Source organism: Rhipicephalus sanguineus, chromosome 5, assembly GCF_013339695.2.
Source record: "Rhipicephalus sanguineus isolate Rsan-2018 chromosome 5, BIME_Rsan_1.4, whole genome shotgun sequence".
Lineage (NCBI taxonomy): Eukaryota > Metazoa > Arthropoda > Arachnida > Ixodida > Ixodidae > Rhipicephalus > Rhipicephalus sanguineus.
Window position 1 is genome coordinate 45254679 of NC_051180.1, and position 23694 is coordinate 45278372.

A 23694-nucleotide genomic window follows, 5' to 3' on the forward strand; every position below is an offset into this window, starting at 1 on the left:
CGCCAGCAAAAGGACGCAAGACAGGCGCACTCGCACCCCAGCGCCTTCGTCTTACCGCCTTAACATTTGTCGAATATTTTCCTTGTTTCTTTTGCATTGTTCGTTTCTTCTTGACTTCTTTCTCGACGTGTATCGATGTCGTCTCTGACCTGAAGTCGGGAGGCGACCGCTCTTTTTGTAGCTGCGTGAACAAAGGCGGCCCGGGTGCCGCTAAGAGTTGCACCCGGCGGCCACTCCACGTGGCGTATCTTATTCGCTCGCACTTTCGTTAAGTTATTTTCCCCTGGCCTTCGACGACTTCCGTGATTTCCCTAATGCGAACGCTTCCTCCGTAATTTGTATTAAACGCCCTCTCTAGTGCTTTTCCTTCGCCATCGGTCTATCGCTTTCTTTTTCGATTATTACTCTGTGGAACGTGCCTGGTGATTAAGATTAAACTGTATTCGTTCTGCGCTCACTTAATGCGGAAGTGAAAAAGCATAAGTAGCGGCGGTGAGTACTTTTCTCGATCGTTAAATATGCGCTAGCCCAATCAACCTAGCTAGAAGCTATGACGCCACGCGGAATCGACAAACTTTTTTTAAGCTTTCTTTTTCTTTATTCGTTGCGGCACGTAAATAAATGGCGATGACGCGACATTTTCCGGAACCACATGGGCAGTACCGCTTAGATTAGTTATTGCTGTACCATTTATCATTGCCTGGAGGACAAGAAGAAATGAGGGAGTGTTTATCGCGCATTCTCACGTGTTTGCATTTTGTTGCTCTCACACTTAATAAACCTCCGAAACAAGGGGGTTCGGGGAAACCAATGCAAAAGCTACGATTACTGTTTAAGAGTGTCTGTTTAAGGGGAAAAAAAAGAAACTCATTGAGTTAGAATCATCCCCCATCTATATAACACCTCATCCTAGCTAACTCTCCCCGTATTTTGTGCCCTTCGCATTCACATGTTTCAGTGCCCTTCTGTTAAGCCGCCGTGGTAGCGCAGCGCTTACGATGCTCAGCCACTACTAACCCGACAGACACAAGCCCGATTCTGGCCACGGTGGTCGCACTTCTAAGGACGCGAAACGCTAGATGCCTATGTACTGTGCGAAGTCAGTGCACATTAAGGAAATCCAAGCGGTCGGAATTATCCGCAGATCTCCCCACCCCTCTAACTCTGTCCTTATCTTCTGCATATCTCAGTGCGCAAAGCTTTCCCAATCAGTTCGCAAATCTGTGGGTATAGGGCTGTGACACTGATGAACCTACAGCTGTACGCTCAATCTCTCTAGACAGCGCTTCTAAATGATACCAAGACTCACCCGCGACAGTGTTCTGTGGCACTTAGTCGAATGAACTCTGTACGCGAGTACCGCGTCTATACAAACATTTTGTTGAATACCGTATCGGAACACTTGGAAGATTGAAAGAAAAGTCTCGGCGCCGCGGTATCATCAGCAACAAAACACGGACGTAATCAATTTAGCAAACCGAACCTCGGTGTCTGGTGAGCAGCATCCACGAGTGACGCACTACGAAAAAAAAAACAAAAAAGGAGCGAGATTCTGTCAACGTTCACGGTCATCAACCAGAGACAGCCGTCCCGGAGACGGAACATCGGCCCTAGCGAGTTTTCCCAACGGACATCGTAGGCGCAATAGCTCGCTCGCTAGCCTACCGAGCAGGCCGATATCGCAAAAGAGCACCAACAACCGATAAAAATATTCACCGAGCACACAGCGTACCAAGACGATGCTCCGGAGAAGGACACGGTTGAGAACGAAAAGAAGTGGTAAGGGAGACGCGGGCTTCCCATTGAAGCGGGCCGCTGTGCGCGAGGTGGCGGAGAGAGTCGGTCTTCGAAAGGAGCGGGTGTGCTCGCGCACACGGCTGGTGATAACTGGGAGGCTGCGGCGAGGACCCCGGCATCTATTGAGGCCTCTTTTCTGGCTTTCGCTCGCGATTTCTCTTCGGTTCAGATTGGGGTGCTGCTGCCAACGCTGCAGCTCCCGGCAGCGGAATCTCGGGGCGTACGCTGCCCGAGCGCTCGCGTACTCGCATCGATCGCCACTTTCGTCGGCTGCGGCCCCGCAGAAGCCGGTCTTTTCCGTCAAATCAACGAGCGTGCGGAGAAGACTGCTTTACGCACCAGGAGAGTGGTATTGTTCGCAGGCAGCGCGAGGCCGCCCGGAGCTGCTCTCGAATGCCTTCGGAAAAAAAACTCTGGATGCATCTTTGACACGCTCGACGTTCGTGCGGAGCTGTGCGCTATGAATTATCCGCCTATTGAGTGAATAAATAAAGTAACATTCATGCATTGCTTGTTATCTACTTCACTACATTAGAAGAAATTTGGATTTTTCTTTTATTAATTACAAAATGTATCGAAGCAGAGGTTCGGGCTTATGTGGGGCACCGGAAAATCCTCTTTTTCTATATAGTTATTCCAAAAACGTTGTCAACATTCACACGTATTAATAAATGAGCTGTAATGATGACAGTTAAGCAGCCGCAGTAGTGACATTTTTGTCATGCTCTTAATTTTGCCATTTCATTATGCACAGGGGCACCTGAACAGCAGAAACCACCATATGCTGCACAATTGCTGTCAATTTTGAGCACACCGTCTATTCTGCCGGCCTGCGCAACGAACGAAGCAGGCTTCATGCGCACTATTGCGTTCAAAATATAGTCTCGCTGCTTCGTCCCCCATTTACACTATATTAACTCTAAACAAGCAGTCTTTTAAACAGCACTATAGATACGTCGCTATCGAAAAACAGTGCAAAATCACCACTTTTCTTCATCTTCAGAGGCAGGCCAAATGCGTCATCAGTGTTAGTTAAACGATGTTGCTCAATAGTCGAAGAAATTTCAGTAGCCTTGCCGCCACTTCTAAGGTTACAAGTTGAAAAAGTTGACACGTCTAACAGCATTAGTGTAACTATGAATGTTTACCATTTACTTGTGCATTGAAGAGCAGTAGATCAGAGGCGACAATATGAGCATGAAAAGTGAAACCTGAGATTAATGTAGTGGCATATATGGACGGGAAAACTTGCTATAGGCACAGCACCGCACACACACGACGCTACAGACACATGTCGAGCCTTGCGTGTATTGGCCTTGCTTGGGTCCCGATCTGCGCTACAATATTATTCAAAGATGCCATACCAGCAATCTCACGTTGCAACTGTAGCTTAGAGGTAAAACGTGGAATTGCTACAACGCATTCCACTAGTCAAACACGAGCACGTTGGTCGTATCATTTAATCTCATCCTGCTAGGCGCGAAGAAACAAAATGTATCCCGGAATCTGTAGTCAACAGATTTTCGCTCGCTACTGTTCGTCATCGCCTTTAAAATATTGTAAATGGCGTTAGCTGTTCGGGGAAAAGACCAGCATTTTTTTATTGCTTGTTTACTGCACCCCCTTGATGAACGCCACGGTAAATGGACCGTGTAAACGCCCTCGATTTGAGCTGGCTGCGCGCGGTTCGATCGCGAGGCCGTTCGGTGTGTTGCCATCTCTGCGAATAGCGCGCGAATGAGCTGCGACACCGGGCGGTCGGCGTCGCGCGAGGTCTTGAAGGAAGCGAAGGCGACATAGCGCGAAAAGGCGTCGACGTTTCGCCTCGTCTTCCAGGCGCGAATATCGAACGTCGTGGCAAGCAAAGAACGAAGAGACATGGCGCCAAGAAATAAAACGAGCACCCGACACCGCGGAACAACGAAGAGGCAGGAACGCGAGAGCGATGCCCTGACAAACGAACGTTAATGCGGCAGCCGATTCTAGGCAAACACCGGCAAGCAAAAGCGAAAAGCACCGAGTTGAAGGAACGAAGCGCAGAGAAAAACTGGGACGCCACTGTGGTACGGAGTGAATGACTTGGAGCCGAATGTACGTTCGTCCCTGTTGTGTTTTTTTTTTTGCCTTTCTTTTTTGCTTCCTGTTGTGTCTTTCGCGCTGCTTCTCCTGATGTGCTAGCGCTTCGTCCGCGGACGTGGTCTGTGCAAAAACAGAGAATGATCGTGACAACAGTGACACGTACGCGAGTGGGAAGCTGATCATCGCTATATGCTGCGGGAAGGGGCTGCGCCTCATAGTCGCGCCCGTGAACGCACACACTGCGACGTCCTATTGGTAATCTCGTCTCGCACGACGAAATATAAAAGGGAAAAACGGTGAGACAGCCAAGGGAGACAACACGCAAGACGACTAAGATAGGACTGTTGATGCATGTCGTTTCTTGTAAACATCGAACCGCTGAAGAAGGCGGGAAGAAGGAAAAAAAGCCTTAAATATGAGAGGAAAGAAGCTGGTGACGTTTACGAGTGTCGAGTCGACGATGCGGGGAAGCAAACATTGCCAATCCTGAGTGCAGCCAGATCTTCTTTTTATTTTGCTGTCCCGAGTGCAGCCACTCAAGTATCTTTTTTTTTATCTTCTTCTTTTCGTTCCGTTAATGCTCTGAAAGATGGTTAGGTACTCATCACCCATTTCGACACCACTCTTGTCAGACTGCCCGTATACACTGGCCGTAGCCTTAAGGAGGAATTTGGCAAGCTTGCATTGTGACGAATGTACAAGAGACCACAACGCAACATCCACAATCATTCGTGCAGGTGGTATTAGGGGAAATTGTCTAATCAAAATATATGTTTGTGTCACTCTGGTAAAACCTAGACTTTGTTTTCATATAAAAAATCTAAAAATGAATGACAAACTACCACATTGACAGCTGTGAGACCGCTTCTCTTCTGAACATATATCTTGCTTACTTTTAGCATAATGCACGCGAGCACGTCGTGTAATATATCATCGAGGAATGCTTTTAGTTTTTAATCTTTTCTTGGTCAGAGCGTTCGTCAAGACTTAGCTGCGCTGCGTATTTATTACCAATAAACACACCTAAAATGTACTAAAACAAGATCCCTCGTTTTTAACGGAGAAATATTGCATTTTTGTGCTGTGAAAACGTATCACCTTCTCAGCGAAAGTTGAAAGCGCTTCGGTTACCTTGAAGATTTTACAGACAGGATCACTGGCGGAAAAACTGTCTGTATGAAAAAGTCTAAAATAATCATATCTTGCTCTGCAGTTTATGATGATCTTCGCTGAATTTTCGGATAGCATATGAACCTACTTCTCTTGACACTTTTTTTTCACGGCAACTTTCGAAATAATCTTTCAACATTTACCTTTTGCTGCCTGGTGAAGTTACATACAGTATTATGGCGACAAATACTCATTTTACTCTTGTGTGTGGCGTGTTTCATTAGTGATGCTGGACGTAAAGTTTTGCCTTGTGTCACCAATAACTTAGTTACCTTCGATACATGGCCATCGTCGAATGACGCGACATTCATATTCTGCGAAGCCGTCGGGGAGCAGACCGGCACAGTTCTGGTCATTGTGATGGACACTATAAGACGCTGCCATCGAATACCTTTAGCTTAAAAACTTTTTTCTAGCATGAACCGACTGCTGAAAACAATTATCATTGCCTTCAGTCAAACAGTACGTGTGCATTGCAAAAGCATGAGCGTAAAGTGTGCTTTCGTGCTCTTTCTCTCCGTGGGTTTCAGTTCTTTTGCTCCCGGGACCCCTGCATCCTATTACAAAATTTCTAAAAATTCACTCCTCATTTCTCAACGTTGAAAAGGGTAGAGCCTGCGGGGAGCAAGAAAGCGAGAACCTACGGAGCACCCAACTTTCTGTTGGGTTCCTACACACTGGTGATGTGTTTATTAAGTAAGCATTGACATGTGAAATGCCTTGTCGCAATTACGCAATTTTTTCTTCATTAACGGACGCCTCTTTAACACTCTGTCTTTGCCTGCGTAACGCTGTCAAACAGCGAAATAATTTCGCTGAATATTGCTCAAGACAGAAAATTAAGCAGGCATTTGTATTTATCAAATCTCATCTTGTAAGTTATTTGCCGCAAGAATCTTCTTTTTCTTTGAATGTTTGTGCAGTTTCCAGAACAGCTTGATTCGTGGAACGGGTGATAACTAATTTTCTGCCTTCAACGCAGTAGTTTTCCACAAACGGGTTTTTTTTTTTTTTTTTGGGGGGGGGGGGTAAAGCAGTTAACGCCTTCCCTACACACAGTCATCGTTTTTGACGCCAACAGTCCAGCTAACCTCGATGGCCGACCTGTCACTGGGCACTATAAAAAATATATGTAAAAAACATTTATCATTTGTTTCATGGCGTGTCTCTTAAGCCTTTCGAGATGTTCATACATGCAAAACCCAGGAAATATTGACTATGTAAAGATTTTCTAGCACACCATCGATGCGCAAGCGCATTTTCAGTAATGTCGACTATTGCAGTTGTCATAACTTTTGGGAACGCAAAGACTGCATGGTGTCCCTTACTGCATACGCAGTGCTTAGCGGCGCCAACTTCTCGTCTCATTGCAACTAACCACTAAGGATTTAAGAGAAGAGCGCTGATTCCTCTGAGATGACCATCAGCGTCAGCTTATTTCGAGCAGTTTAGTTTTAGATCAAACTTTCATGGTCAGAGACAAAAATTAGTATTGAGAAACACGCATCATTAAAGCCGCTGTAGCGCGAGACTATTACGCCACGCAGTTCCGCCGCAAAGACGACAGTCTTTCGGTCTTCCAATGTGAGCCCTTTAAAGGTTGAGACTATTGACTCAGATGTAAAGGCCTCCTCTGAGGCAATATTTTTCAGCGCGTTAAGGCAAGCATCTATCTCTTTACCCTTCGCTCTTTCCATGGACGTACTATAACGTAAGAGGCGCCGCGAGTCAAAGCTTAAACATGTATTGCTTTCTGTTACCCTCAACCATACGTATACTGCGCGACAATGATCACAAACACTAAGACACCTCATAATGCGCAGTTGGATCAGAAAGCATGCGACACCTCAGTGTTGAACTACTTCCCTCGGACACTCTTTTCAGATGAGAGCACGCTGTGCAATCTAGGCGATATATATTCGAATGAATTTTTTCACAACTTTAATAAAGGCAATATCAAGAATAACCTTCCCATAGTCTTCTACGGTACACCTTATATTCAAAAACATGTTTAGAAAGGCATTACACACCCAACAAAGATCCGACCTATCCTCTTATTTACGGATTCTGAACTTTGTTATCGACATTGCGCTAAGAAGGCTAATCGCAATCTTTTTCTTATGCTTCGTTTTCCGACTAACCTAAGTGAAGGCAATGTATGAGAACGCTAATAAGAATAAACTTCTGCTTTCACAAACAAGTGCGAACTTCTCAACAGAATTCCGGTTTATTTATTTCGCAATATTTAGTCAGAGGCAGGTGACATTGGCGCGGTGTTCAGTTTAAATTAAACATGTCTTTTTTCCTCTCTTGATTTGTTAACAACGCCCAGCACTCCTGACAAGCAAGTAAAAATAAGGAAGTTAATCTTCCTTGTGAAACTATTGCCTAAACAACACAGCGTAGCGACACCAACCCTGCCTCGTGGCATCTATGTTTTCTATCGAATATTTTTTTTACCCCTGTTGCGTAATTCACTCCACTCTTGTACTTGCTCCCAACGAAAAACAACACGAGAGACATTGTGAACATTGCGTAACGTATTACTGCTCTTAAACTTGCGAACAGTCGGAAAAGAAAGTGCACCCACGCCATTTGCAGAGTCAGCACTTTCTGATCGAGCAAACTTACAGTGGAGGCGCCGCTCAGTGACTGCTTTTAGGGGCTGCCAAGGTTAGTAGCGTTTTAAAATCAAAAGATAGTAGGCACAAAATTCTAGCTCACGTCTGAAAGCTACCTACCTAAAGCTATGTGACATATTGAAAGGCTCGGGTGTTCACGCCACCGCCATTATGCAGGAAGAGAAAGAAGAAACGAGGGTGCTTAGTTTTCTTTTTTCTTTCTTTTTCTGGCGTTCGTACGCGTCTCATTTTGGAAGTGCTTCCGAGTCGGTTCACAGGTTTGTTGAAGGAAGAAGACAGAGAATTGCATTGCCATTGAGTTTTTTTTCTTCTATTCTTCCAGCTTACTTCACTAAGGCAGCAAGAGAAAAGAAAACATCTTAACAACTTGAAGGGTACAAGATGTACTCGGTGTGCTTGCAGTTTTCCAAACTCCGTTCATTTAGTGTTTCGAAATTTTGTGAAAACCGTCCTGAACTGCTTGCACTTTACCCATGAGGCGTCCGTTCCCGCGTTTTATATTGCACAGCTTCTGTCAGAGGCACTCAAAACATTTTTCTCCTGTCTTTTCTTCTTCCCATGTTTGTCTCTCTAGGATTTCCGATGATAACGATAAAAATTGACAACGTGGAATTGACCGAAGTCACAGGTATGATAGTACACTTTTATTACTTTTGTTTTTTTTCTTTCCTGATGCCGTGCTTCGAGCCGGCCCTACTTCGGATTTTCGAAAAACCCCACGCGCGCGCAGCACGGCGCAGATTTGCATTCGAATGCAGATTTGCTCTGCACCCACGAATCGATCGCGAATAAATAACAAGACAGACAAGCTACGCTCTCTCTTTTACTTTTTTTTTTGTAACTTTATCTCTTGGATGTCACAGCTCTTGCAACAAAACAAGGCAGAACAAACTCAAGCGAGAACTACTAAGCTCGCCTTTTCTGTACGGTTGTCACCATGTGTTTTTATACGACGGAAACCTCATTCCGAGAATCAAAGTGCAGTCATCGAAAGCGGCGCGACTCAATTTGTGTTAACACTTCGTGAATGCAGATTGCGAAGCTATTGTACTCCTAAAAACGGCCGCCTCGTAAGCACGTACATTTTACTGTACAAATTTATTACGCACTACAAGTAGGTTTCCTCAAATGTATGTTTCTTAATGTTTCGTGGAAGCATTTACAAACCTCTTTTACAGAGACACAATGCCTTCGTGGCATTCAGGTGTAATGCACTTGTGGGTGCATTCCTTGTTTTTTTTTTTTTCTATCAGCGGCACGGTGCCTCTTGTCCCGACTACAAAGAGTTGTTGCACAATCTAAAGAACGATTCATTTTTTTAGAGTAGCTTTGTGTTTTCGTATTATTATAACATATCCGCTTTTCCTTTCTCCTCTTTAGCCTCTCACATTATTACCTCGCAACATCACAACAACAGCTTTAAAGCACCGCTCTTTCGGATCTGTGTAAACGGACACGCGGATGACAACCCTGGGCGGTGCATTTGTTTACGGACGTACGCAACGTCGTCCACTCCTGCTCTTATTTATCTAGATGTTTATTCAGGGCGCCATGCTCTGCATGCGATAATGATGTGTAAACAATCTGTTCGAATAACTCGTCAGACAGTCGGGCGCCGAGACTGTGTTAGAGGGGTCTTTATCTAGGTTGGGCCGGTGTTTTTATAACAACAACCGGAGAATGGCATTGGCTCTTGTGACCATAGATGTTGGCATGGCGGTAGCTTGCTTCCGAGTCGACTCACTAAAACCCAGACAGACCAGTAATCCTGTGCGCAAATGAGCACGACTTAGTTGACTCTATGGTTACCCTTACAAAACATCCTATTGAAAAATAATTGAAAAGCTAGTGGTCAATGTTGACGCATTGTATTGAAAAGTATTTGAATGATATTTGAAAAGTTATTGAAAAGTCATTAAGCTCACCATTTACACCCATTGAAAATTGGCCGGTGATATTTTATAAAAAAGTTATTGACACAAAAGTGATTGAATAGTAGTGAACCTGTTATTGAATAGTTTATGAGCTGCAATTCAAGCGGCATTGAAATTTTATGATCTAGTTATTGAAAGCAAATGTACAGTATGTCGTAATAGTTGTTGAATTCTTGTAGACATGCAAGTGTGATATATATCCTCCCCCTGAAAGAAAAATGCCTACTGAAGCCACAGTAGGCATGGTCCAAAAGGTCTTGCATAGAATCTCTTGAAGAATGCCTGCTGAGGCACGTGTTTACAATATAAATTGCAGTTCCTTGGGCTTCATAAAACACTTTTCGTAACTCTACAATAACGGCTGCTAAGTGCCCTTTATGGGTTTTATATGAGCACACGGCTATCTGTAGATAGGCACTGCTGGTGTATGCTTGCATAAAAAGCAATAAGAGGCCAGCATAGTTAGTGTTATTGTGGCAGACTATGCCAACTCACTCTGGACGGGAAACAGCAAGCTACATGTACACAAAAAGCAAAGAATAACTTAAATCAGGTCAGTTTACTTTCACTATAGCTGAATTACAGTAGGTAAGGCACAACTGCACGGAGGCAGATCGCGCTTTCAATAACTGCAATAGCAAAAGCTTTTTATCGCCTGTTATAATGCTTCAATTCTTCCAACCCCGCGTAAACCTGGAAACAAGGTAATCTGCGCGAGAAATAAAATACCAGGACACGGGCACATAACTCAAATGAATGACACACACACAGACACTGGGAGAAATCAACTCTTTTATAAGTTCTGTGACCTTTCGTTTTCTTTGAAGAGCCCAAGGAAAAGAAGAAAACGCAAATATGCGGACAATCTATCTTTATTTATGCAAAAACTGCAAGTAACCCCCCCATCAGAGATGAAAGCCATAATTTGTTTGGTGTAGCACTTGTTTCAAAATAAAAAGGGTGACTCCCACCTGCAAAAAAAAAAAAAAAACACAGTAGAAAAGGAAATTGTTATATAAGTTCGTACCTAGCAGAGGACGGTGTGAACAGGCGAAAACTCGATAACATCGTACGGCTACAAAGGGGCGAAGATGCTACAATTAACCAGGCTGAAGCGACGCGCGGGGAACCACCACTTTGAAGGCGCGCGTTGAAACAGTCAAGGCAAAGTAACATCTTGGCACTAGAAAGACGCCCCACTTATGTCCCTAAAAAAAGATTTTGAACACTCACTCACCATTCGAAACTATTCCCAAATAGCGCAAATAGCGCAAAGTAGCTTTGCAGAGTCATAATCCTAGTACAGGCGCTCGAACGTAAACGTATAATGTATACCTTGAAACAAGTGCCGTTAAGCGCGGCCAATAAAAGTCAGTACGTTCGAAAGTGAATGTAAATCGTAACCTACATTTATATTAGGACAGTGTAATCCTGCATGCCGCAAAAATTACGCAGTCACGTACTTCTGAAACATGTCGCGCATGTAGCCCGTGATGCAACAAAACACGCATTTTCCATCGCTTTCGAATATAATTGTGCACAGGTAAAGAAAATTAACTTACCTTCAACAAGGACAGAGGCCTGTAGTTTAAAGAATCCGCAAATCCAAGCAATGGTAAGCGCACATCAAGGTGATCGCTTCCGTCCCTCCATCTAAGCAGAAATGAAAATGCGACAGTCTCGCACCCAAACTGAGACGTCCATTTCTCCGCAGGAAACGTTCCGGGACTAGGCTTAACTCCAGTACGCGTATAACGGCCACTAACAGGCACTCCAGAGGAACGTAGTCCTTGCATGCAGGTACACGAGTGCTGAACATGCCGCGAAGTAGCTTCTTCACAGCTGCGTTCATAATTTCCGTGAATCACGGCACTCACAGAGCACGAACCGTAGCGAGAGGAGACTAGCGCGGCGAGCGCGACCGGCACGTTCGAATTCCGCGTACTCGACTGACGTCACACAACGACGCGGATGGATACACCGGATAGAGCACCAGCGCTACGAAGCCCGTCACGAAGTTAGGCGGTAATTGCTATTATTAAAAAAGTTACGTAAAGCTTGCTGGTTAACGACCTTCGCACTCTGCATGTTTGTTGACGCAATGCAACACAACAAATTTATTATTCTTTTTGCGTTATTTTCTTAGTCGCAATAAGACATGGCACGCAAGCTCGATTTCAAGCGTTCAAGTTTCAACGTGTTTTGCATGGAGCAAAGGCGTGCGTTTGCGACAGCAGGGATAGTAATAAAGTAAAATGAAAAGGAATGATAGTCGCTGGTACATCACGTTTCTCTGGTAGATGTATGCGGTGAGCTTTGAGAGAATGGTTTAGTCGACACCGCGTACCGGCAGGCGCTGTATTACGTGCCGAGGCCCCCACCATCCATAGGTAGATACCTTTACGTCATGCCCGCGATAGCGTTAAAGAGCTCGTTTTGCAGAAATTCCGGTGTCGGCGGCGGCTTCTTTGGTTGCGAGCGAAAAAGCAGCGTTGGCCGTGAGCGAAAATTTGAGGTAGATGCAAATAAAGATATCAGCCATGGGGCACCGTACTTTGGCTTTCCTTGCGGCACGGTTTGGGTCTCTAACGAGAAGCGAAGGCAGGCTAGCGATCGGCAAGGCGATACTCACCCGTATACATTGGACACACAAAATATTGTTGTAATAAATGTGCTGTTGAAGAGGGCGCAAACTTTTACCTTTACAATACGTATTTCGTGTGTGTGTGCGCGTGCGTGCGTGTGGATATCGCTATCGCGTTCAAGTTTAACGGTTTATCATTTTTTGTTACTGGCTTGCCTCCATGACCGTTCAATCCTCAAACAAATCTGCCTTTGGGGCCGCCGCGCTGGTACAGTGGTTACGGTGCTCGGCTGCTGACCCGAAGATCGCGGATTCAATCCCGGCCGCGGCGGTCGCATTTTTAATGGAGGTGAAAGTGCTAAAGGTCCATTTACTTCAATTTAGGTGCACGTTAAAAAGCCTCAGGTGTGTCATATTTCCGGATATGAGCTCTCCACAACGGAGTGACTTACAATCATATTGGGGTTTTGGCGCATAAAACCGCAATAATTCATTAATTAAGCTTTCTTTGTGTATTCAGCTGCAGTACAGTTTCTGCGCACTGTATACCGTGTCCTAGGAGGGTACAGTTACCTGCGTTGCTTCGGGTACTAAAGCAAGAAGTCAGCAATGCTTTGTTGCCGCATGAAGAGTTATGTAGCGGGTCATTCGGTTAGAGCTAATTAAAACGGACAGGCTTGAGAAATCACGTTGCCGAAGGTAGCTAGTAATATAATCCCACGTCGGGACCCCCAGGCCGAACTTGAGGGCCCGATCGAGGGCACGTACTCTGGATGGCCTGGGTTTGGTCTTGAGTTCGGGGCTTCGCAAGCCTCATGTGCTTCTGAATATCAGTTACCATTGCTACATCTCTGCATTACTGTACAAGGTTGCGTAAAATGTGGAGTCGTATTTAAAAATCTAATTGTATTTTTTGTAATTTATTACATTACTTGCAGCAGCAAGTTCTGCATATGCCTAAAAAATTTTTGCTTGACATTAGCTGACACATAGAGAGCGTCCGTGATGCAAGTAGTGCTGTACTGTTGATTGTGTGCAAGAGTATTTGTTGCTTGCCGGAAATTAAATGTCATGTATGCCGGCGACCAAAAAAAAAGGCAAATAAACCTACTATATGCGCATGTGTGTCTAGGTTTCTTATTAAGATGGCAAGAGTGCTCGTGATCTTATCTGTAATAAGTTTCACGCCCACCTTCATACGTCCGCGGCCGGTCCTAAACTCAACCACCGTGCAACATAAAATCAACAAAACATCAATATATTTTTCAACATTGGAAAGAATCAATGACAATTTCGTTGTCTAGTCATTGAGAAGATTCAACGACATTTGACATTTAGTTGAAAAGTCATTGATTCAATCATTCATCAATCATTTGTCAACAGTTACTCAATAGTCATTTTTATAAGGGTATCTAGGCCGAGTAAAATTTTGACGAGTTCCTCATGCTGAGAGACCCAAAGAAAAAAACGCGAAACTTGCGAGCCAATTTTTCAGTGAGTTCGGTTAATTTTTTTAATCTGCTGACATCTTAATCTATCGGGGTTAAAAAATGGGGAACGGAAGCAGTAATTGAGAGGACGAAAGATATTTAAAATGTCGAAGAAATCAGCAATTTAGCGTGATACTAGCTGAATAATGAAGCTGCTACCATAAACCAGTAGTATCCGAGACTGCATAAGTAGATAAATAAAATAAAAACTGTTTGGGCGGGTGATTCTTACGGTAATATGAAACGAAGAAAATGGAATATGGCTGCTTTATTAGAACTAGCTCTGGTCTGTCCCATAAGTATAATGTGATATGATCATAACTTATCTTTTATCGAAGCCCCCACATTTCCATTCAAATTCATATGCTGACACAGGGCAATGTTCTGAGATGTCCTTACTTTATAATTCAAGTGTTTGCGTCAATACACTACTGCGCATCTTTCTGTCGAAAACAGCAATACCTTGTATGTGTGTTTAATGGCGACATAGGTCCCACATTTTCTTTCTGTCGCTAAGAGCAAAAAAAAAAAAAAGAAATGATGCACAAACTCATTTCACAGTGGCAACATAACAGATATGTCAAGAACTGGCGTCAACTTCAAAGTTCAATCTCAACGTGGTACTCGGGCCTTTCGATGTGACTCTAGACAGCAACAAATCGTGTTTGCTCTTTAATCCGCTATATATGGTTGTGTTACTATGCAACTGCAAAGATGCATTGGAAAACCTCAGATAAACATAGATCTCCGATATGGGAGCAGACGGGTGAAAATATAAACATTGATTTATAAACACTGAAAATATAAACATATGTGATTTTACATTCAAAAGTGCTTCCCACGACGAGAAAAATTTGGGCTGAAATATAAGTTAGTGTGTCGATCCCAATACTCATAAGCACGATATTCCATGAGAACTGGTAAACAAACAAAATAAAAAAAGCTTTTTTTATTGCCAGCCCAGACTACTTGAGATATGCGCTTCCCATCGTAAACATTCTGAATTGCTAATGCGCCGTTTGGAGGAATACGCGGCGATACTTCAAGAAGCCAATAACTGCTCATGCTCTAAAAAAATGTTTGTTCTATAGTATTGGTTTTAATATTATTTTCCCGTCCTCAATGAGGCTTTCCGAAGCAATAAACTATCATTGGCGTTTTCGCCGTTTCCCTCTATTATCATATGCAACGAAAGGGCAACTTATATTTTTCCGCCTTTTTTTTGCATTGGTATTTGACGTGTTTTTTTTTACAGTGCTTTCAGTGATCGGTGGGATCATTAAAGTAATAGTCGTTTTTCTGCGTAAAGTTTGGAGAGAGAAAACAACTCTGCGTTCAGTGAGGCGTTCAATTGTGCCGGATGAGCTCAGAAGCCCTAGTACCCATACAATAGTTCTTTTTTATAATTTCTAGGTAAGAGCCTCGCATACCACTTCGAGTTATGGCTCATTGATTTTTCCTCCGTGTAAAGGTGCACGTTCAACTCTCAATCGTCACGCGAATTTTGTGCAGCGACGATTGTCGTCTTTTAGCAGTGTGAGCTATTGAGGGGGACGATAGCTTGCAATAATGCGTCGCATTCGGGAAAAATGGGAAGCGCGGCGCATATACGAAAACGGACTGGAAAGATTATTCCATCTCGACGAGAGGGGTCGTTTATACAGCAGTAAATCTCGACAGCCGTTTCAGTGGTGCTGTTTGTTCTCGGCATCGTTGATGACGCTAGCATTCCGACGCAATGCGTGAAAGATCGTGCCCGCCTCGCCTATCTCCACACGAGCTGAACATTCGGCGGCATTACGTAATTCGATAATAGACGAGTCTGTTAAACAAATATTTGCTGTGATGCTGTGTTTATCGTTCTCGTATGCTAAACAAAATTGTGTGTGCAAAGCTTCATTTATCTTGCATAGGGGAGCGCGGATTTGGTTAGGAAGAAAGACTACACGACACCAAATCCGCGCTCCCTTATGTAAGATGTCGAACGAACTAGCCCAACAACTGACCGTTTTGAAGCATCATTTATCTTATGGTACTGTGAAAGCGTTGCTTGAAGAATTTTTTTTTTTGTAATCGCCTAGTTGCTCCTTGTGGTACCGTTAGAAAGCTGTTAGGTATGTAATTGTAAATCACGTATGTTGTATGCTTCATACCTTCAAGAGCTAAGGAGCAGCTGATGCCTTATTAAGGGGAAAGCCTTAGATGCTTCATCAAACGCGAAAATTGAGCGTCGGAGGCGTCGGCGTCCCGCGTCTTCATCGTCAACACAAGCGAAGCAAAAAACCTTCACGTGAGGACGTCACCATATGACGTCATGGCGTCAAATAACGCCTAAATGCGATGGGCAACTGAAATTTTGCATTCCCTTTATATTTTAATGTCGCAGGATTTCTGCAATTTCTGACGCGCTTGCCCAGTTTTCAGCTACTAAAAACGAGACTTATAAAACTTATGACTGACAAAAAGCATCGAGGTCGTAATAGGTCTATATCTATGGAAGATAAAATCGAGACATCCTTTTAAAACCTTCATCCAGGTTAAACTAAGTTTTGGACCTTGTCATTTTACATTGTTTCTAATTTAGATCACCGTCTCAGGAGAAAAATTCAACTTTGAAAAGTATGTTCCTTTTCTTGTTTTTTGAGTAACAGAGCACTTGCCTTTTCTCTTAATTCTCCATAAACCCCGGTAACATTGACTACCACGACACGACAGAATGATGCGAATGCTCAGTGGAGACGTTCTATTGTGTCCTGGAACGGAGTCTATGCATCCCTCGTTCTATCGTGTCCGGAACGAAGTCTAACGCAGTGCATCCCTCCTGCAAAGGAAGAGAAAAACGAAAAAAACAAAACAACAGAAAATAAGCCCACAAACGCAACACTATTTTCCGTTTCTTTTGTTGTGCAACCAGGTCATTCCCTCAGACGGCGGCGACAACGTTTCGGCGTAAATTAAGAATGAAGCTGGCCAAGCCACCGTCACCAGCGCTGTAAGCAAGCAGGGTTGTGGAATGATCCCTGTTCAATTAGTAAATAATTCCTACCGAGCTTCACACTAATGCTTGCGTCAAGTTGTTTCCGCCACGTTCATTTATTTATAATGTCGGGTCTAGCCCCGGAACCGTGTCTGCGCTATATGTGCTTCCATGGTGTAGCGGTGGGTTTAATTTGTTGCTAGGCAGCTTCCTTAACACTGTCGCACCGCTGCCAGTATTCTGCGAAAAGATAGGTTCCCTGTCTGTTTGCTCTTCACACGTGCTTTGATCCTCTAGTATGGACAGGTAGCCGGCTCCGCAAAGTTAATTTCGGGCTCAAACAACCAGATCGGTAGGTGCGCCGTCCATTACCTTCATAAAATTCCCGGAGAACCGGGAGACAAGAGTGTTAAGATAACTTCATTATACCAGACACGGAAGTATGATGCTTGCATTTTTTTTAACCTTTTATTAACGTCGAAAAAGTGCCCTTAAATTCAATCAATATTGACTCAACTTCTAGCCGTATTCGTTGCTAAAGGCATTAGTTAATAAAGGTGTCCTCTTTGAAGATGACGTAGATATACGTCTCTGCGAACGATGTTCAGTTGAAAGCGCTCATTCGTGCATCTCTTTACAGCTAGCTTCGCTGGTGATTATGATGTACCGTTAGGGAGAAAAAAAGAAGCTAGGAACCCAACCTGGGCTGTAATTCGCTTCTCTATGCCACAATGGGGCACATAGGAGGCCAACGTAAACCATACCGACTGATGAAAGGATCATAAAAGAAAGACCACGTTGCTCATTTCTTCTATGCAATATTGCAAGTCCAAAGTCTCTGCCCGAGTGGCCCTGTAATAAAAGAACGCCAACGTCCTAGTAACGAGCAAGAGAGTAAACATTCACCGAACGAGTGGGGAATAAAATAAAGTAACGAAGTTTACATCCCGCTATAACTCAGCACCGATGGCTAAAAAGAACAAGGGGAGAAATTCGGCCTTCTTGGTAGGACGTGGAGCGATATTTAGCGCAAGGTAACGCGTGTTGTGTCCTCCCTTCTCGCCCTCGTGTTACTTAGCGCCAAATATTGCTTCATGGCTAAAAAGAATAGCGAGATAACATTTCAAGAGATGTCTCAGCTTGGCTGTCTCTCGGTCTAGCTCATAGTGTCAAACAAACCGCAGCCCCCCGCGTTTAAATGATACTCTACATAGCGTACGAAGAAAGCGATATTCGGCAGAATTCTTTTTCATTCCCTCTCCTCCGTGTTGTTTTCTGTTAGAAGGGCAAGTAACGCAGCGTGGTAGTCAGTTACCAATAACGTACTGCAGTCCAGCGGACGCACATCAACAGCAAGCCGACGTATGCTCTCAGTATAAATTGAACAGGCTTAACCACTCTCGCTTTAGAGATCCCAGAAAAACTGAATATTGACAGTATATAGTTATAGATGGTAGAGCTACACGCACATAAAAAGAGCGTAACTTTTTTGGGTTGCCCTTGTTATTGAAAACGTTGGATATATAAACGAAAGTGCTCCTCAACTAAGCGTTCCATCGTGAATTATGAATGTTCTGCCCATACGCCGCAGCAAACACGGAATTTTGATACATTCGAGTCCCTTAACTATTCACTAACGTGCGCGTAAAATGCACCGACAAAAGCCACGATTGTAACCGTGAGCAGCAGATAAACAATACGCCCCATTAGCTACCGATCGTAGAAAACACCGGGCAGAAAGTTTTATGGGCCGGTATGTAGAAAAGTGAATCTGCACCAAGCTCCGTTTGATAGTATGTTCTCTAAAGTTGCGCCGCGGAATACAAATGATGTTTGTTCCAATAATAGATTGGCTTGGGCGAATTGGTTCATCCTCAAGAAATGCAGTGCGACTTAGACGAAGACAGGAGGCACAGACGAACGTCGTTACGACACGATTGAAAGTCGGCGTTTGTCTGTGTCTGCCTGTGTGTGCTGTCCTAATTTAAGTTATGCTGCATTTCTTTGAAGCAAAATTACGTAACATAGCGTTCAAGGAGTGACAACATTCATTGTACCACAGTATCTTGTTCTGAAATACAAATCGTGCTAAATATCGCACGTAACGACGGCCATAATTCAATAGCCCCGATTGATAAATGTCCATAAACTGCATTTACCAAGTGTCCATCGATAGATGCAAGAAACTGTGATATCGTTAAATGAGTGGTTCAGGTGATTTAACGCGTCATACCGATTCTATTGCGCAGTGCATTACGCGGACGCAACGAAAATACAAGGAATAAACTGCGATGTCTCCCAAATTACCTCTTTGCTTGTAATTTACGTGTTGCGCAGTGAAGTCAAGGAAAAACGCGTGCATAAAAAATTCGGCAGATTCCACGTACCGTGGGAATCGACGTAATGCGAAGCATACGCGGCATGGTGACTGTGGCGTAATTTTTCACATTCAGCGAAACGTTACAGATTGATGCTAGAGAAATGTCAAAGTGGTATACGCACACTCATATGTTGAAAGGTTGCATATGTATTATGTAACCAGTTATTTACAGTTGCGTAACGATGCCAAGAGCAACCTGGGTGTTACCAACACCAGACGCGGTAAGCTGATATGTAGTGCTTATATTCTTTAATACTGGATAGCGCGAATCCGGACAGGACAAAGAAGGAACACAGATGTACAGGACAGGCGATACTCGCAACTAAGCTTCATTTAGAAAAGTTGTCCTAGATATATGGTACGCAGCCGAGTGGCACGCGCAGGCGCACTGCACGTACGTTACAGTCACAGTTGCAGTTGTTACACTTGCGTTACAGTTGTTATGCTCATACTTGTCCGTTATGACGAAGAACGCACGCATGTTTCACGAACCTCTGTGTATGTGTAGGAGGGGTTCTCGACAGTTCTTGAACATGGTCATCATCATCGTGATCAGTGAGCACCAGCAGCTGGACCGGACTTGTAATCGGATCCGTTCGTGATCGCGGCTACGAGGGGTCTAAGTGTAGTGAAGTGCGAGGTATAGTGCAGCTGGTGGAAATTCTGGATGCCTCTTACGATGAAATGATCTATGATGCCTCCTGACCTGGACGTGGCAGCGAGGTCTTTTGATGCCCTGTCCATATCCAAGCCGTCTTTCGAGCAGTATAACGGCCGGGCGCTGTTGGGTTTTGATTAGTCAATGTTGAAGTCACCGGTAATGCTGCGAGCCCTGGTTCTCTTGGCAGATTTAGTGTAGGGAACCATTCACCCCAGCTTTTTTGTAATCCACGTAGTCCACGTTGCGGACCACGTGGACGAGTGGATGGTAGTTGGGCGTCTTCCAGGGGTGTTCTGTCTTCAGCTCACTCACTTTCCTTGCGTCCGCCGCGGTGGTGTAGCGGTTACGGTGCTCGGCTGCTGACCCGAAAGTCGCGGGTTCGATCCCGGCCGCGGCAGTCCCATTTCGATGGAGGCAATATGCTAGATGCCCGTGTACTTTGCGATCTCAGTGCATGTTAAAGAATACCAGATGATCAAAATTTCCGGCGCCCTTGGCTATGGCGTCTCTCATAATCATATCGCGGTTTGGGGACATAAAACCCCAACAATTATTATCACTTTCCTTGCGTGTCAATGTGTATGTTCACCGTTACTGTGTTTGTTGGGACTCTGTATCACCTGTGGCACATAACCGCATAACATGAACTCTTATATGCGGGTATGTGCCACACGTGACTGAGAGAAAGGGTTTCATGACGTACGCGACAGGTATTTTGCGTTATTCATGTCATGACCATTGAATTGTGTTCGTCATACACTGATCCCTTTGCTATGCCAATTTCGGTACATTACAAAATATGGAGACGACCACGAGAGCGCCCAGACGTAGGCGGCTAGATAGATAGATAGATAGATGCGTAGATAGAAACGGCCAAAGCGCCTGAGGTTCGCTAAGAAATGCTTCGCATTTAAAATTGCGACTGAAGGACACTAAAGAAAAGTCTAGCATTTGGGAAGGTGCACATTTTTCGGCAAAGACAAAAGAGAGCATGCTTACACTCTTGTTGCCAGAGCAGTTATTCGTCTGCTGCAATTACCTCCCTTGTTTGCCTATCACTTGTGCTGCCTGCAGTTGTGCAGAGTTCGAAGTTCTATCTAAAACCGCATTCTATCTGAAGTAAGGTGGCAAATTGGGCGAGTTGGAACGTACTCGCCATGTTCAGCGCAAAAAAGGGGAACACGAAAACACAAGGAAGTGCACGACACAAGCGCTGTCTAACAACTGAAATTTTAATGGAAGAAACGTGTCATATATAAGCACAAAAAAACAAAAACAAAAAACAAACAAACAAAAAATAACAGAAAACAAAAAAAAACCCACAAAAACCAAACAGAAAATCTTATCCCCCACCAGGCATGTACTCACGTATGCTGTAGATAGGTAATCTCAGCTTCCGTGAGAGCGATTGAAGGCTGGCTCACGCATCTGTCTCTTGCTTTTATAATTTCAAACGCTTCAGCAATTTCACGCGCGCGCTGGTCCCTGTGTCTCATCATCACGGTGGTTTTGTTTAGCTCGGCTGCGCATCCGCACTGCCGGCAATGGAGGAAAAGATGCGTAGATGGTGTGCCTTTCAGAGAGCTAGCGTGCTCCCTTAGATGAACGTTGAGACAACGAGCCGTCTGCCCAATGTACGCACCACCACATGACAAAGGGATGGCGTACACCACTCCGCTCGCGCATTCAGTGAAACGCTTAGAGTGCTTCATAGTGCAACCTTCAGTGCTGTCAGCGGCCTGCCTCTTCTGCGCTCTTTTTTCAACTCTCGCGCAAACGCTCCCTAGCTTCTTGCCGGCGTGAAAAACAACATTCACGTCATAATGACCACCAATCTTCTTCAAACGGTGGGATACCGAGTGCAGATAAGGGATAAGAACGAATTTTTTTTCCCCTATCCGAGGGCAGAACCACTGGATCTAGGCCCTCTTCTTTTTCCTTCTTTTTTCAAGCGATGAAGCAATCGCTGTGATGTGGAAGCTAGGACCAGGCGCGGGAAACCAGCCGCTTCCAATCTGTCAACCTGCCGTAAAAAACTCTCACGTACAGTGTGAGGACAGGACTTTTTTAAAGCCGAATTGAGACAAGACGTGGCCAATCCATTCTTTACAATTTTTGAATGAGCAGAGCGATAGCTTAACAATGGTTTTGCGGAACGGGGGGAATAAGACCAGCATACATGATCCCTCTGGAAGTGTAACGAAAGATCTAAGAATTGCAAGACATTGTCTCTTGGGATTTCAGAGGTAAAGCACAGACCTTTGCCCCTTTGCTTAAACATACTTAGGACCTGGATCATGGACGCCATAAAACTGACGCGATCGACAAACACCAAGTAGTCATCGACATATCTAAAAACATGTCGTGCAACACCCTCGAAATCTTGTTCAAGGGCACGGTCCACTTTTCCAAGAAATATATTACTTAATACTGGGGCTTTCTTGACCCGATACAGATGCCCGATTTCTGTACAAACAGACTCTGCCCAAATGAAACAACTGTAGAGCATAGGTAAAACCAAAGTAGCTCTAAGAAGCTTTCCACTGGAATACCAACATTATTCCTAAACATCATTTCATCATTATCCTCGACGATAGTTTCTTTCACATATATGACACGTTCCTTCCACTAAAATTTCAGTTGTTAGACAGCGCTTGTGTCGTGCACTTCCTTGTGTTTTCGTGTTCCCCTTTTTTGCGCTGAACATGGCGAGAACGCATTCTATCTCTTTGGAGTGCGCATTGCATAATGTTACGATATAGCGCTGACTTCGCTGCTGCAATTGTCTCTATTGTGTCGCTGCCCCTTGTAGTTTTTCTGAGACAGGAGCTATTTCTAGAACCACATGGCATTCGTAGCATATTACATAAATGCACTCCCATTATTCGCGAATTAGTGTCGCAATGTTCACGATTTTGGTTCGTGACTTTCGAATTATATACGGAGGAATATCGGCGGCGTAAGGTATTCACTGCGTTCTCGAACATTTATGATATGGCTGATCAAGCGAGCATAGAACTGAAATAGTGCAAGATATGAATCGTCCGTCCAGACGACTTAAACGCGTTTGCACAAGCCTCATCGTGCGTGTAATTTGATAGATTTATAATTGCCCGCGCTGCTCATTCAATCGTGTTGCGTACGTACGTGCAAGCGCTACGTCTTTCCAAGCTTGTTCAAGCAATATTGTTGCGTGCAGTGGGCTCTATAATGTATGCAGACAATATCTGTAGACGTATGCACAGAGAACCTTGTATGCTTCTCCGAGCAGCGAGCTTACCAAAAATGGCCCTCCCACACACTAACGTCGCTGACGTGACGCGCTTCACTAGGTGCCTCAAAGAGATTGCGTGCAATTTATTTTCTTCATTTTTTTCCAATTCACTACGCACTGCGCAATTACATAGAAACACAGCGTTACCGACCAGCATTTGCTTCGCTTAAGTGAAGTCACGTACGCGGTGATTTACGCGAAGCGTGCATGACGAAAAACTGGAAACGCGTTTGTCACGCTAGGCACAGAAGCTAACGTGCTAGTTTGGAGCAGCGTAGGAGTGAAGTGCCAACATTTTGTGAGCTGACTTTGAAAAAACTTGTAAATCTCGTAGCATTCGATGCATCACGCAATAGAGAGTGTACTTCGCCAGTCAATAAACGTCCCGCGTATGTTTCAAGCGAGCACTTCAGCAAATAAACATTTCAGTATATGAGTATGTCCATTGTTTATAAATGTAAAGAGTGTTTACAAAGTGGTACCCGAAAAGCCATAAGCCAGAATAATTAGAACGCCCACGTTTGTAGCTCACGTGGTAACCTCTAATAGACCTTGCAACAATGGTTTCTTAACACTGACATACCGTGAGTTCACTATATTTGTACTTAAAGGCCGTTGAAATAAAAAGCGTTATCTGCGGTCCTCATTTTTGGTATCGCTGTTTACGTTGAACATATAACAATACTCATGATCTTGAAGTCTGTGC

General features: G+C 44.2%; 1 protein-coding gene across 4 annotated transcripts in view; it reads left to right on the forward strand.

The window, feature by feature from the left end:
* Positions 1 to 23694, forward strand: part of LOC119393565 (hemicentin-2) — a 271691-nt gene that overhangs the window by 97368 nt on the left and 150629 nt on the right. The window contains exon 2 of one of the 4 annotated variants that reach the window (XM_037660667.2): positions 8263 to 8316. The exons of the other annotated variants lie outside the window; for them this stretch is intronic. Within the exon in view, the coding sequence (XP_037516595.1) occupies positions 8271 to 8316 (46 nt within the window). The 5' untranslated portion in view covers positions 8263 to 8270. The remainder of the gene's footprint in view (positions 1 to 8262; positions 8317 to 23694) is intronic. 4 annotated transcript variants of the gene reach the window in all.